General features: G+C 52.9%; 3 protein-coding genes across 3 annotated transcripts; 2 read left to right on the forward strand and 1 right to left on the reverse strand.

Annotated features, from left to right (window-relative positions):
- Nucleotides 1-3,593: 3,593 nt before the first annotated feature.
- On the forward strand, nucleotides 3,594-9,065 carry IUM83_18721 (KIF-1 binding protein; the record flags this gene model as incomplete). Its single annotated transcript, XM_067943731.1, has 2 exons — nucleotides 3,594-3,656; nucleotides 8,547-9,065. The coding sequence occupies 2 exons, from the start codon at nucleotides 3,594-3,596 to the stop codon at nucleotides 9,063-9,065; spliced, it is 582 nt and encodes a 193-aa protein (XP_067780083.1).
- Nucleotides 5,251-7,734, reverse strand: IUM83_18722 (uncharacterized protein; the record flags this gene model as incomplete). The annotated part of the gene is made up of 5 exons (XM_067943732.1): nucleotides 5,251-5,256; nucleotides 5,342-7,006; nucleotides 7,068-7,445; nucleotides 7,521-7,545; nucleotides 7,652-7,734. The coding sequence occupies 5 exons, from the start codon at nucleotides 7,732-7,734 to the stop codon at nucleotides 5,251-5,253; spliced, it is 2,157 nt and encodes a 718-aa protein (XP_067780048.1).
- Nucleotides 9,066-9,132: 67 nt separating the features above from the next.
- Nucleotides 9,133-10,005, forward strand: IUM83_18723 (KIF-1 binding protein; the record flags this gene model as incomplete). The annotated part of the gene is made up of 1 exon (XM_067943733.1): nucleotides 9,133-10,005. One exon carries the CDS (start codon nucleotides 9,133-9,135, stop codon nucleotides 10,003-10,005), a length of 873 nt encoding a protein of 290 aa, XP_067780049.1.
- Between the last annotated feature and the right edge of the window lie 2,012 nt (nucleotides 10,006-12,017).

Genomic DNA, 12,017 nt, shown 5'->3' on the forward strand with positions numbered 1-12,017 from the left:
AGCGTTTGCCATCAATAACTCAGTGCATGCCTCGACCGGGCATACACCGTTCTACGTGAATGCCATGCGGCACCCACGCCTACCGAGTTTACTCGGAGTGATGGCTCCCACTTTAAGTGGGGGAGGATCTACGACTGCAATACAGCAGCCACAGAAAACCGCTGACACTTGCACAGTGTCAGCTGCAACAATGGACAAACCACATGAGTCTGCGCCGGGCGCAGACTCCCCCAACAACAAGGCTAACGACCACGGGTCTGCGCAGGGCGCAGACACCGCAAAGAACCACGCAGAGGCCGGGCCTCTAGCGGAGAGCGAGCTGAATGACTTCAGCTAGGATGCAATCAGTTTCATCACTAAAAGACAAGCCGTAATTCGGTTTGTCCAAGACACAATAGCAGCTTCTGTTGATCAACAGAAGCTGAACGCAGACAATGTGGGCAGAGCCAACACAAATGAATTCAAAGTTAGTTCATTGGTTTTGTTAGCTATGCAAAACCTGCCTATACATGCGGTTTCGGATTTCGGAGCAAGCAGGCTTGCTCCGCGCTTCACCGGGCCGTTCACTGTGTTGGCACGGCACGGCAACGCTTACACGCTAGACATACCGTCTAGCATGCGCCTCCATCCGACCTTTTAAGTCGGACGGCCGAAGCCATACCTGCAGCACGAGCCATCTAGCTCGGCTGACCCGAAGCCTCGGCAGGAGCCGAGGCAGAAGCGGAGGACTTGGCCTCGGCGACGAGCAGCCTCTCCTCCAGCGCGCGGACGCGCTGGAGCAACCCCTTCATCTGGGTCCCCAGCTCGACCTGGATATTCGAGGCGGTCTGCGAGACCGCCGCGACTTGGGCCTTCTGGTTCGCCAGCTCCTGTTTCAGGGCGGCGAACTCAGCGCCCTGCAGACGCTCCACGGCGGTCACCCGGTCGTGGAGAGGCGCATACTGATCAGCCCGGGGCTGATCATACCCGGGGCGTGTTCCCACCCCCGCCACCGCCGATCCGTGACGCCCACGGCTCAACCCGCTGGATTGTTGAGCGGATTGTTGACCATAGTATCCCGAAAACGAACCCTCAAGGGGCTCGTTTTCGTATTCGTTGGAGAGGATTTCCTCCCCATCGAGATACATGGGAGCCGCAGAACGTCTTGCTGGAGGACGTTCCGGAAATGGTGAGGGCGTACGAGGAGCAGTACGCGCTGGCACAGCGGAAGTAACATGAGCGCTGCGATCATCGCCAGCGCCCGAACCCTCACGTGCTAAGAACTTAGCACGGAGCTATTTGAGACTCTCGGGCACACGGAACGACGTGTACCCGTTCAAGTCGCGGTCGCTCAAGCGGACCGCGCTTGGGAAGCACTTCGTGCACTGAAAGCCCTCGGGCACAGCGCACGGCACATTTGCCTCCTCAGCAGCAACATGAAGTTGCTCCAGCTTTCCACGCTTCGAGTACGTCTCGAAGCGATCACGCGCTTGCTTAATCCGATCACGGTAAGCACTCGGCCTCTTGTTGAAGTTTTCAACAAAGGCGTTCCAACTTTGACAAAGTGCCTGCCATTCGGGCACTTTGCTGCGAGAAGATGTATTCTTGCTTTGAAACCATCGGAGCTCATGAAAGAGTCCGATGTAGTAATCGCGCCTTTGATGCGTCTCCGCATCAAAGTGCAGCTCGGCAGCCACAGCGTCATCTTTGATGGCGCTGCATACGTACAGCGGTACCTCATTCGGAGGTACCTAGTTCCCACACCGGTCCGCAATCTCGGATGCGGACGGCATCCACGGATCGCGCGCTGCAGGCGCAGCGCGCGGAGAGCCTTGAGCTTTGATATCACGCGCTGCAGCAGCAGCGCGCGGAGTACTGAGAGCCCCAGCGGAAGCGAGTGGGGTATCGCTCTCAGTACGCGAACGCTTCGAACTCGAAGCGTCCGATTCCTCCCCTTCACGCGGACGAACGTTCTTGGCGTGAGGGTCGAGCGATTCGCTCGACACTGAGTCTTTACGCTTTGAGGGCGAGTCCTCCTCGCCCTCCATATCTTCATCGTCGTCGTCGAAGTCGACGACGTCGCCGTACTTCGCCTTCTGGCGCTCGAAGTAGTCGTCGATGGAGAGATGACTCCCCACCGACTTTGTGGACTTCTTCTGAGGCGTGCTCATCGTTGAATGAGCGCGGATTTCTTCTCCAAACGCGGAGAATTGACGAATGGTCAATTCCAAAAGATTGACGTGCGGGGACCCCGCGCGTCTAACCTTAAGGGGGGGGATGGTGTAACGGGGTTACACGCACAAGTGGCTGCAAGCCACTTGTGAATTTAACAGATAGGTTATCTGTTAAAAGCTTTGGATACTTCCTCACATTGGTGTAAGACACACCAATGGATACATTGAAGTGGACCACCACAGTGAGTGGTCCACGCATACCCAAAAGATCGTATTGGTAGAAAGCAGCATCTTTCTACCAATCAGAGACATGCATATTAGCGGGGCTCTGACAGCCAGCCGCTGCCAACCCTTTCATAGATGATAAACAGTTTTTAGCAGATTTTAGAGGAAGATCAATTTACAAACAATACAGTTCTCATTTTACCTAATCTAAGTCACTTGGAATCCTTTCTTACTTAACTTATATTTGTGTATTCAAATATAATTAACCTAAGTAATTACTAAGTACTTACGCTTCCTCATACACGTTGCGCAACGTGTAAGCTAAAGTAGTGAGTCAAGTTAGACCCACTACACAAGGTGCTGGTGTGGCCCCGTCACAGCTTTGGACCACACAGGTCACTAAGAGGAAGAAAACAGTTTGCAAATTTTGCTTAACTGTAGTATTCGACCTGTGTTTCTAACTAAGCTACAGGCAGCACTTACTACTCCCATACAGCGGCGGACGGTCCCAAACCTGTCCGACAAAGCGACTCGCGACAATTTGCAGGATGTGCACCCGCAGGGTTTCACGAAAATGCGACTACCATTTAGAGTCGGCGGAGAATATGGATGAGCTGTGCGGGATGAATACGAACGGGAGTTTCGCGGCAAAATTGGCTCTGCTCTCAACGTCCTAAAATTCTTGCCTTCTCGAATGTAAATTGCACCCACGCTCATCCTAAAGTGTTTGCCCCGATGGCGAACGGATTGACAGCATGACATGAACACATCCTGTGAGGAGTGCATTTATTATCGAGCGAAGGCCAGTCTCAAGCTAGTGTTAAACCTAGGTATTCGGCGTGCATCTCCATCAACGGAGTCCATCTTAACCCGCTCCACACGGTGGCTCGGTCGGAAGGCGATGCGGTAGACAGTCTGTGTGTCCAGCTTCGATCACTCGGATGAACAGATCTCAAGCTAGGTCTCAATGCAGAGCCGTACACCATCACGTGCACGAGCAAGGTTGCTGTTCTCGAGTCACTACCGGCACACACTGCGTCTAACTCCTGCTCCACTGTGAGCGTCAGACTCACCCGGCGCACCACCGTTAGTTCTCCACCAGTGATCGGATGATACCCTTCCGCGAACGCAAAGAAATCCAGACTCAGCGAGTGTACGTCGTCCGACAACACCCCCGCGTAGTCTCCGATGGACCATCCCGCAGCCGTCGCGATCATGGATGACAACCTGCTGGGCAACACGTGGAAGACGCGCAACCGGCCGTCCAGGAGCAGTGAGGTTGGCGCCTCGTGTGCGATCGAAAATACTGACTGAAGCGACATCCGCATCGCTGTCACGTCGATATCGACACAACCGGCCTCGCGGATGAATTGTACGACATCGATAACACGAAAGTCCTGGAGAACGTCTCGCAATTGACTGGGCCCTACATCGATAGCTTGAATCGACTGAGGATCCAGCACCCATCTGCGGCTGAATCCGCTGTGGAGTACGGGGCATCTGACTGTAGTGTAATGGTACTAGCGCTCACAATGGAAAATTGAAGAGTGACATTGAGTTTTAACTGTCGCTAGCATGTTGCTGCACTACCCTGTTGTAGCTACGTCCGCTAAACTATTGACAAAAACTTCTTCTCAACTGTCATTGGTCAAGTTATCAATTGACGTGTACTCCAAATGTACCAATTGATAATTTACGTATGAAGAAATTGACGAATCATGCATAGTTACATGAATCCGTCACATGTAGCCTCTTCAGGTTCAATCGAGAATTCTTGAATCTGTGCCATATACGTCTGGAACAAAGTGTTCATATCGTTTGCCAGCGTCTCGGGCAAATGTTAAAGATCGAGTTGAGTTGAGATCTCCGGTCGAACGCCACGAAACCGATCATGATCGTACACGAGAGGCAATATGGCATGTACAAGAGCAGGTAAGCTTGCATCCGGGTTCTCTGGTGCTGAGTCGTTGCTGACAGACGCAAACTCACGCAGCATGTCGTCGAGGATGTCGTGCAGACTGGAAACGAGATGTACAAACTGCCCGTGAGGCTTCTCTCACGGGCAGTTTGCGACTCGGATCATTTCCTGGTCGGATGGTTAACCGCAGAAGACGCTCAACACAACAAGAGGACGCAGCACGCAGGAATAGACGGACTACCACTTGGAGAGTACTGCCAACGCTAGGCGTTGGAGACATGGGACGTTCGAAGATACTGCTCAAGAAGGAGACTGCTACACGCTCTAGCTCGTTTCTGGGGTCAGTGCAAGCGCTGCAGCACGCACCAAGTAATACGATCCAACGATATCGGCGTCGAGGTGGACATCCGCCAGCGATACGCACCTGAGGAACTTCCACAGTACGAGTAGATGATGGAACTTTTCACGGAATTCCAGTTCTCTAGCGCAGGCCTCCTGCTGCCGCAAGCTAGCTATGTCAGCTACACGTAAGATGTCATTACTATCCCCGTCACGGCTATGGGATATAAATCGCGTGTGGCATGTACAGCGTTCTTCTTCCAAACTCTGCAAGCAAGACTTTGTCGTGTCACTGGTTAATCCAAAGGGGGTCACGCACTTTAGCGCTATTCTTCTATTCTCACAGTGCTTGACGATCGAGCAGCTTCCTGAGAGGATACGAACACAATGCTTAATGCCAAAAAGCACCCGAAGGTCCACGTGTGAGCGGGAACCCGACGTACTCTGCCTGCATCTCCATCAAAGGTAGCCATCTCTTCTCGCTCCACATAGCGGCTCGATCGGAACTTGACGTAGTTGACAGTCTGTGCGTCGATGCCCGATCGATAGATCCCAAACCAGGATTCGAAGGTCTCAACGCGGAACCGTAGACCCTCCCATGGACTACTAAGACCGTTATTTCTGAGTCACCACCGGAGCGTATGGGATTTCCCGCAGCGATGCACTTCCCCAGCATCAGGGCTAGTGTCAGGTTCACTCGACGCACCACTGCTATTTCGACCCCAGAGTGAGGGTGATATCCCTCCGCAAACGCAAAGAGGTCCATGTTCAGTGACTGACCGTCGTCTGACAAGGATCCTGCGTAGTCGCCGATGGACCATCCACCGGTCGTCGCGATCATGGACGACAACCCGCTGGGCAATACGCGGAATACGCGCAGCCGACCGTCCAGGAGCAGTGCCATTGACGTCTTGGTCGCATGATTTGCGAATGAAAATGCGGACTGAATGAACAATCTCGGCGTCGTGGTATCCAACTCGACGTCAACACACCCGGCCTCGTAGACAAATTGTGCAGCGTCAATCACGCGGAAGTCCTGGAGTATGTCTCTCGCCCGACCCGACACGGCATCAAGAATTATCACCGACTGAGGATTTAGCGTCCATCGACGGCTGAATCCGCTGTGAAGGACGGCGCTCCTGTCGACTAGCGCCTCTGTATCACGACCCAGATCAATCCCATGAAGTTGAGTTGCAGACGCAATCATGAATTCCCGAACCTGAGCCGTATACGTCTGGAAGAAGTCGTCCAAAGCATTTGTCAGCAGCTCGGGCGATTGTTGACTATCCAGCAGAGCTGAGATTTCCGGTCGAATGCTTTCAAACCGATCTTGACCATACACGAGAGTTAGAATGGCATCAATGAGAGCAGGTACGCCGGCCTCTTGATTCCCATATGATGAATCGTTGGCGTATTCACGCAGCATATCGTCGAGAGCATCGTATAGCCTGTTCACGAGAAAGGTGAACTGTTCGCGGAGCCTCTCTTTACTGTCCATATCGCTTCCCATTCGGATTGCTGTACACAGAATCCACTTGACAGTGGTTGAGGACAGCCCACGCAGGAAGAGACAGACAGCCACCCGGATGATTTCACGCTCTGGTGCTGGGGACGGTGTTGCTGGCGACGTGCTGCCAGCGATAGGCGATGGAGACCGGTCATGATGGCCGCGAGGACGATCGGAGATACCGTTCAGGAAAGAGATCGCTACGCGCTCTTGCTCTGATTCAGATCTGGGTGCCGAAACACGCAACAGATATGAACCGACTGTGGCAGCGCTGATCCCCATGTCATGCAGTGATATACACTTGAGAAACTTCCACAAGATCAGAAGATGTTGCCCCTTCTCACGAGATCCATGCCACTGGCCTGGATCATCACCACCAGCAGAAATATGACCAATATCAAGGTCGTCATCGATGTTGTAGCTTTCTGCAGCTTGCTCATCGCTTTGTTGGGCTGGGAACCGATTCTGCTGGTGTGGAGCTGCGCATTGCTGCGTAGTTTCATTGAATTGGCTTTGATGTTGGTAGTGCTGCTGTGCTGAAATACCGGATACTCGTGAGGCCTCGTTGACTACGGGGGTATCCAATGCTGGCAGTTCGCAGCCAGAGTCGTTGCTGGTTGTGCCCGATCGTCGAAACGAGATCAATCGGAATGCAGGCGAGGCATGCCGCGCCAACACAACTGCAGTCGGTGGATCGCTGTCATGCACCTGGTTTTGGTGCGCAGAATGCCTTGAAACGTTCTGTTGAAAAACGTAGGCGACGAGGTGGTGGGTCATTTCACGCTGCGTGCGCGTGGTGCTGCTGTCGTAGTTGTAAAACCACTTGGGGAACTTGCGCTTGTTGATGGCGTACAACACAGTATTCTATCAAACAGTTAGTGGCTTTCACGCTGACAATAGCGATGCAGTCGACTCTCGTAGTTACCTTTGGAAAACGACCCTGCATCGATGCACTCTCCCTCTCAGCACGCACCCAGACAGCCCCCTTATTGGACGACGGACCTGCGCTTAATGCGAGCAGACTCGCGGGAAGTTGGACGCTTTCTCCCACGTCAAGCTTCCGCTCGTTATCGTGTCTGGCGCTGTCGTCGTCCCCTGCAGCGCCAGCATCTCGAAACAACCCTGCCAGACTGGCTGGCCACAGCGGAGCCACCAGCGAGGGCTCGAACCGAGTCGTCACCAACACTTCATCCAGATCAACGCCACGCACTTCCGCCGAGAAGGTCACGAGGAGGTGCACGGAGCACCCGCAGTAGCTCTGCTTGACGTGCTCCGAACAGCAGTGTGGGAAGCACCGGAGCAGCTAATTCAACAAGAGCGTTGCATTAGTCCTGGTCCTACACTGACCAACCGAAGACACTGGCGTTCGATGTTGCACCTTGACTCCTTTCTCTCGGTTGCTCCTGTGGAGGACACAAGTGTATCCGTCCCGCGATTAGCGACAAGTGGCCATGTAGACCTGTTCACGAGTGAACTCGTCAACGCCGCGTCACGCGTGGCGCCCCCTACCTGGCGTACTCGCGGCGGAAGAGCGGGTGCTCGTCTTCGCTGCAGCTCAAGCGCAGGAAGCGGCACACGACCACGTGCTCCATTACTGTCCAGCAGCAAGCAGCGCTTCGATTCTTATCAAGCTGTCTGTCTGCGTTGACTGAGATAGACCGAATGAGGGCGACGGAGCCAACGCACCAAGACGGGTTTCGTTCGTAAGGCGCTGCAAAGATAGCAGGGATTCGGGCCAGTTCAAGGCTCGGAGCCCTGAAGAGTCCCGTCGTGCTGGACCCTCGCGAACGCCGCCGTCGACTTAAACTACGGCGAGGATTGTATTTCAAGCGCCGAGCGGCAGAAAAAAAACGGCATTCAGATTGGGCGCCGCTCTCAAGTGTCACTGATGGACTCGACCACTAACGACAGCAACGTCAACCCAGGAACCTCCATGTTGCCCGTGTCTTCACCAGAATCGACTCATGTGGTCGGTCTCTCAAAGCACCATTTTATATTATCCTCCAGACCCTCATTAGTGATACCAGGCACAAGATTTTTTGTAAATAGAGGATAGAAAAAATCCGAGAAAAAAAATCCGCGAGTACCTTCAAACCGGTACACCCTGTTAATAGTCATTATGATCTCTAGACTATTATAGTAAAAACTGTCGATAGATTTTTTCAAAACTTCCGAATCACCTAACTTCAGTATTGGCGACTGCTGTAGTACTTTTTCGCAGTTATAAAACACAACCTTGAGCACATCTCCTCTTCCTGCTGCACTACTTGGCTAACATTTAAAAAAAGCATGCCTGGTGGTATATGTGGCGGCGCCTGCGCCACAAACACTACAGTATTGTTCTCCTGTACAAAAAAAGGCTAAAATACACTAAACTGTCGCTGTTGGTGCCTATTTCCTGCAGGAAATGGCCGTCGCAGCCGCCAAATTAGGCGCCACTTATCTGGCGGTGGAGGAGCCTCATCGTACGTGGTGTTTTGAGCCCTTTCCGAGCTCGTTTTTGAGGGCGCTGTGTTATCTATCGGCGACACAGACGCTGTGCGACAAGTCCGAGGAGAAGAAGGACGGCGCGTTGGCGGCGGCTTTAACGCACACGCACTTTTACTTGGCGCAGGTGTATGGCAGCTTGGGGATGGCGGGTGACTCGGCGAGGTTCTGCCTGTCGACTTTGGAGCTTCAATTGCTGCAGTGCGTGCATGATATGGAGCAGGGAGACACGACGCGGTTTGCAGGAGCGCACGAGTGGGCGCGCAATGCATTGAAACTCGTGGAGTTCTACCTGGATACGGACAACCCGAAGGACGCAGGAACTTGTCTCAAAGCCAGCGAGTACATGTTGCTTCACCACGGAACAGAGAATAATGACGATGATGAGGACCAGAAGATTCTGGTGGCTGAGATCTACTCGACCTGCATGGCATAAGCTTCAGCTTGCAGGGATGAGGAGGGATGGCTACAGTGTTTAGGGTATTGACCCTGTCCTACCATGCATGGAGACCACGCTGGCCAAATTGGCACCTAGTGCGGACGAACAAACCAAACTGCCAGGTTTTGGCATGGAGTTTGTACCCGCATCAAGTGTGGAGACTTTTGGCCAAGCTCGTGACATGTTTAAGATGGGTCTCAGGGCCTGTACCCGCGCCCGCGAGCTGTTCGTGCTGGATGGCTTTGTGACGCAGCATGTGCGCCTCCTCCAGCGCGAAAGCGCTCTGTATAAGCGACTACTGCCCTTCGAAGATGCTCGGGGACGGCAAGTTGCTATGCACAGACGACGTTTGGCGCTGCTGACACCAATGTTGGGCGACACATTGAACGAGCGCGCCTTCAGCGATCTGCCACAGGAACTCTACTTCGAGTGTGCAGAGGTGAATGCCGACGTGTTCGAGCTTAAACGCAGTAAGGAAGCGGGGGAGAAGGCCATGGCGTATGCAACCAAGGCGATCCAGTGTTACCAACAGTTCCTGCTACTCTACTACCCGTCGTCTGAGCCTGACGGATCTACCAAAGAAGACCCCGTGCGGGTTAGCGTCTTGTGTGGTGGCAAGTCGGTTCCACTTCCAAGTGAAGCCATGTCACCAAACGAGTTCCGAACCATGCTGCTCGGCTACTTCGGACTTGCTCACGCCTGCGGCAAAGTCGCATTTCCGTCAGACACCTCGAAGACTGTGGGGTATTGGCGCCAGAGCCTTGCTTACCACGAGGCCGTGATAGAACTCGTTCGGAAGTATGAACAGAAGTACCCGGGGGAGCAGGGTACAGAGCTGCGGCGCAGCTTTCAGACGGAGCTCACCATCTGCGGCGAGATGGCCGAGCTGCTACTGGAGAAGATCAACCAGCTCGTGTACAACGGCAAGGCTCTGTAAGATGAACGGCACACCTGAATTTATACCATGTCTATCTGCTGTCAGCTATGCGTATATATCTTGATGCTGCGTTTTTCCTAGTCTGCCTAGGTTAATGCTACTGCCTCGTACAACTCGCTGCGGTCGTAGATATTGGTCGTCTCGATGACTTTACAGGTTGATGATTCACTGACATCATCTTGGAGAAACTTCGAGTTGAACCAGCTCCTCCTCCTCCCTTCGTTGCCGTAAATGAGTTGAGGGTGAGGAACAGACCCTATCAACGGTACTCAGTCAAATGGCGGAGGAAAACCCAGCGAACTCTACTCCGCTGAGAAGAAGGCTATACCCCGACAAAAAGTCGTTTGCTCGTCTTCTAGTGCCAAGAAGCAGGATTTGTCCACCCGAAGCTCCTGCAGACGAGAAAGACGACAAATGCTTCCTGGTAGACCTCTCAGATCACGGTTTCGCGTCAACACGAGGCGGACGAGAGCCTCGCACTCACCGACATTGTCTGGTATTTCTTCCAGTGCGTTTTGCTGGAGGTCGAGGAACGCGAGCGTTTTACCTTTGAAGAGGGAAAGAGGCAACGTCGTCAACTTGTTCCCAGAAATATCAAGCTGCTGGAGCTTTGGTATTTTGCCTATTCCAGCAGGAAGCACATGAAGTCGATTGCGAGCAAGCTTTAAGTGCAGAAGGTCGGCAAGACAGTCCCAGCCCTGCTTTGGGAGCACAACTAGTGCATTATCGCTCAAATCAAGATACTGCACTGTGGTCAAGGTTGCGAGAGGATTGCTCGGCATTTGCGAAACATCTTCGACGTCTTCATCATCTTCAGTATCGACAACTTCGTCTTTGTCTGGTGAATCCTCGTCAAGAACGATACCTTTCTCGTCTGGTTGCCACTGGCGCAGCTTGTTGTCTGCGTACGTCAATGTGACCAACGCCTTCAGAGCGCCAATCTGTGAGCGAGGGAAGCACTCGATCTTGTTACCAGTGAGCGACAGGTTCTTGAGAGTTATAAGCTCTGCAAAAGACGTTGGAAGCTTAAACAGCGCGTTATTCTGCAGCGTTAGAACCTCGAGACACCCAAGCATCCCGATAAACTCGGGCAGTTCCTGGAGCATGTTGCGTCCGAGGTTACAGACGCGTAGAGCGCTCAGATTTCCGAACGCATCAGGTAATTTGCGAAGCTTGTTGCAACTTAAATCGAGCCGAGTGAGCTTCGAAAGACAAGGAAATGACTTTGGCAGTCTGCGGAGCTGATTTCTTCGCATGTCTAGCATTTCGAGGTTACTGAGTGCGCCAAACTCCCGAGGTAGTTTTTCGAACGGATTATCGAGAACGAGAAGCCGGCGTAGTGCACTGAGATCGCAGAAATTCCCGAGGAGAGAGCGCAATTTATTGGTGCTCAGGTCGAGCTCCTCAAAACGTTTAAGCTGGTGGAATGAGAGCGGCAGCGTCTCCAGTTGATTTCCAGTCGTCTGAATCCGCGAAAGGACCGTTAAAACTCGTAGAATGTTGGTAGATAGATGAATTGCTGATGATTCTTACTCGAGTAGTTCGAGGCAGCCGAAGCTAGCCGGTAGTTTTTGTAGCTGGGCGTGTTCGAGTGTCAGATCACGCAGGTGGATGGCACGCTCGAGCATTTCCGGCGGCAGTGCCAAAAGCTCGCAGTGGGTCACCACTAACTTTCCAGTATTGGCCGAGTTTTTGAGCGCTGAATCGAACTCGCCCAACGCCTTCGTCGATGCACTGGTGCCCATTTTGCTGTCTACCTGGAATGCTTTGGTTAGTGGTTGCGACTTTTCCTGGGGTAAGCTATTTCTATGGTAAAAACGATAATGTGAAAGTTTTATTTATTGTCTAGCTTGGAGACTTGTAGGTTTCTGCGCTTTGATGGATCCTGACGGAAACATCAGGTTCACAGCCGAAAATGGTCGACAGAAGCGTGCGTCGCCATTTTATCTCCAGGCCACTGGATGGGCAGGAAGGTGTGGGATATCGTTGTGTCTGGCGTTATTGGTGGCGAG

The sequence above is a fragment of the Phytophthora cinnamomi genome (genome assembly GCF_018691715.1).
Source record: "Phytophthora cinnamomi strain GKB4 chromosome Unknown Contig129, whole genome shotgun sequence".
Lineage (NCBI taxonomy): Eukaryota > Oomycota > Peronosporomycetes > Peronosporales > Peronosporaceae > Phytophthora > Phytophthora cinnamomi.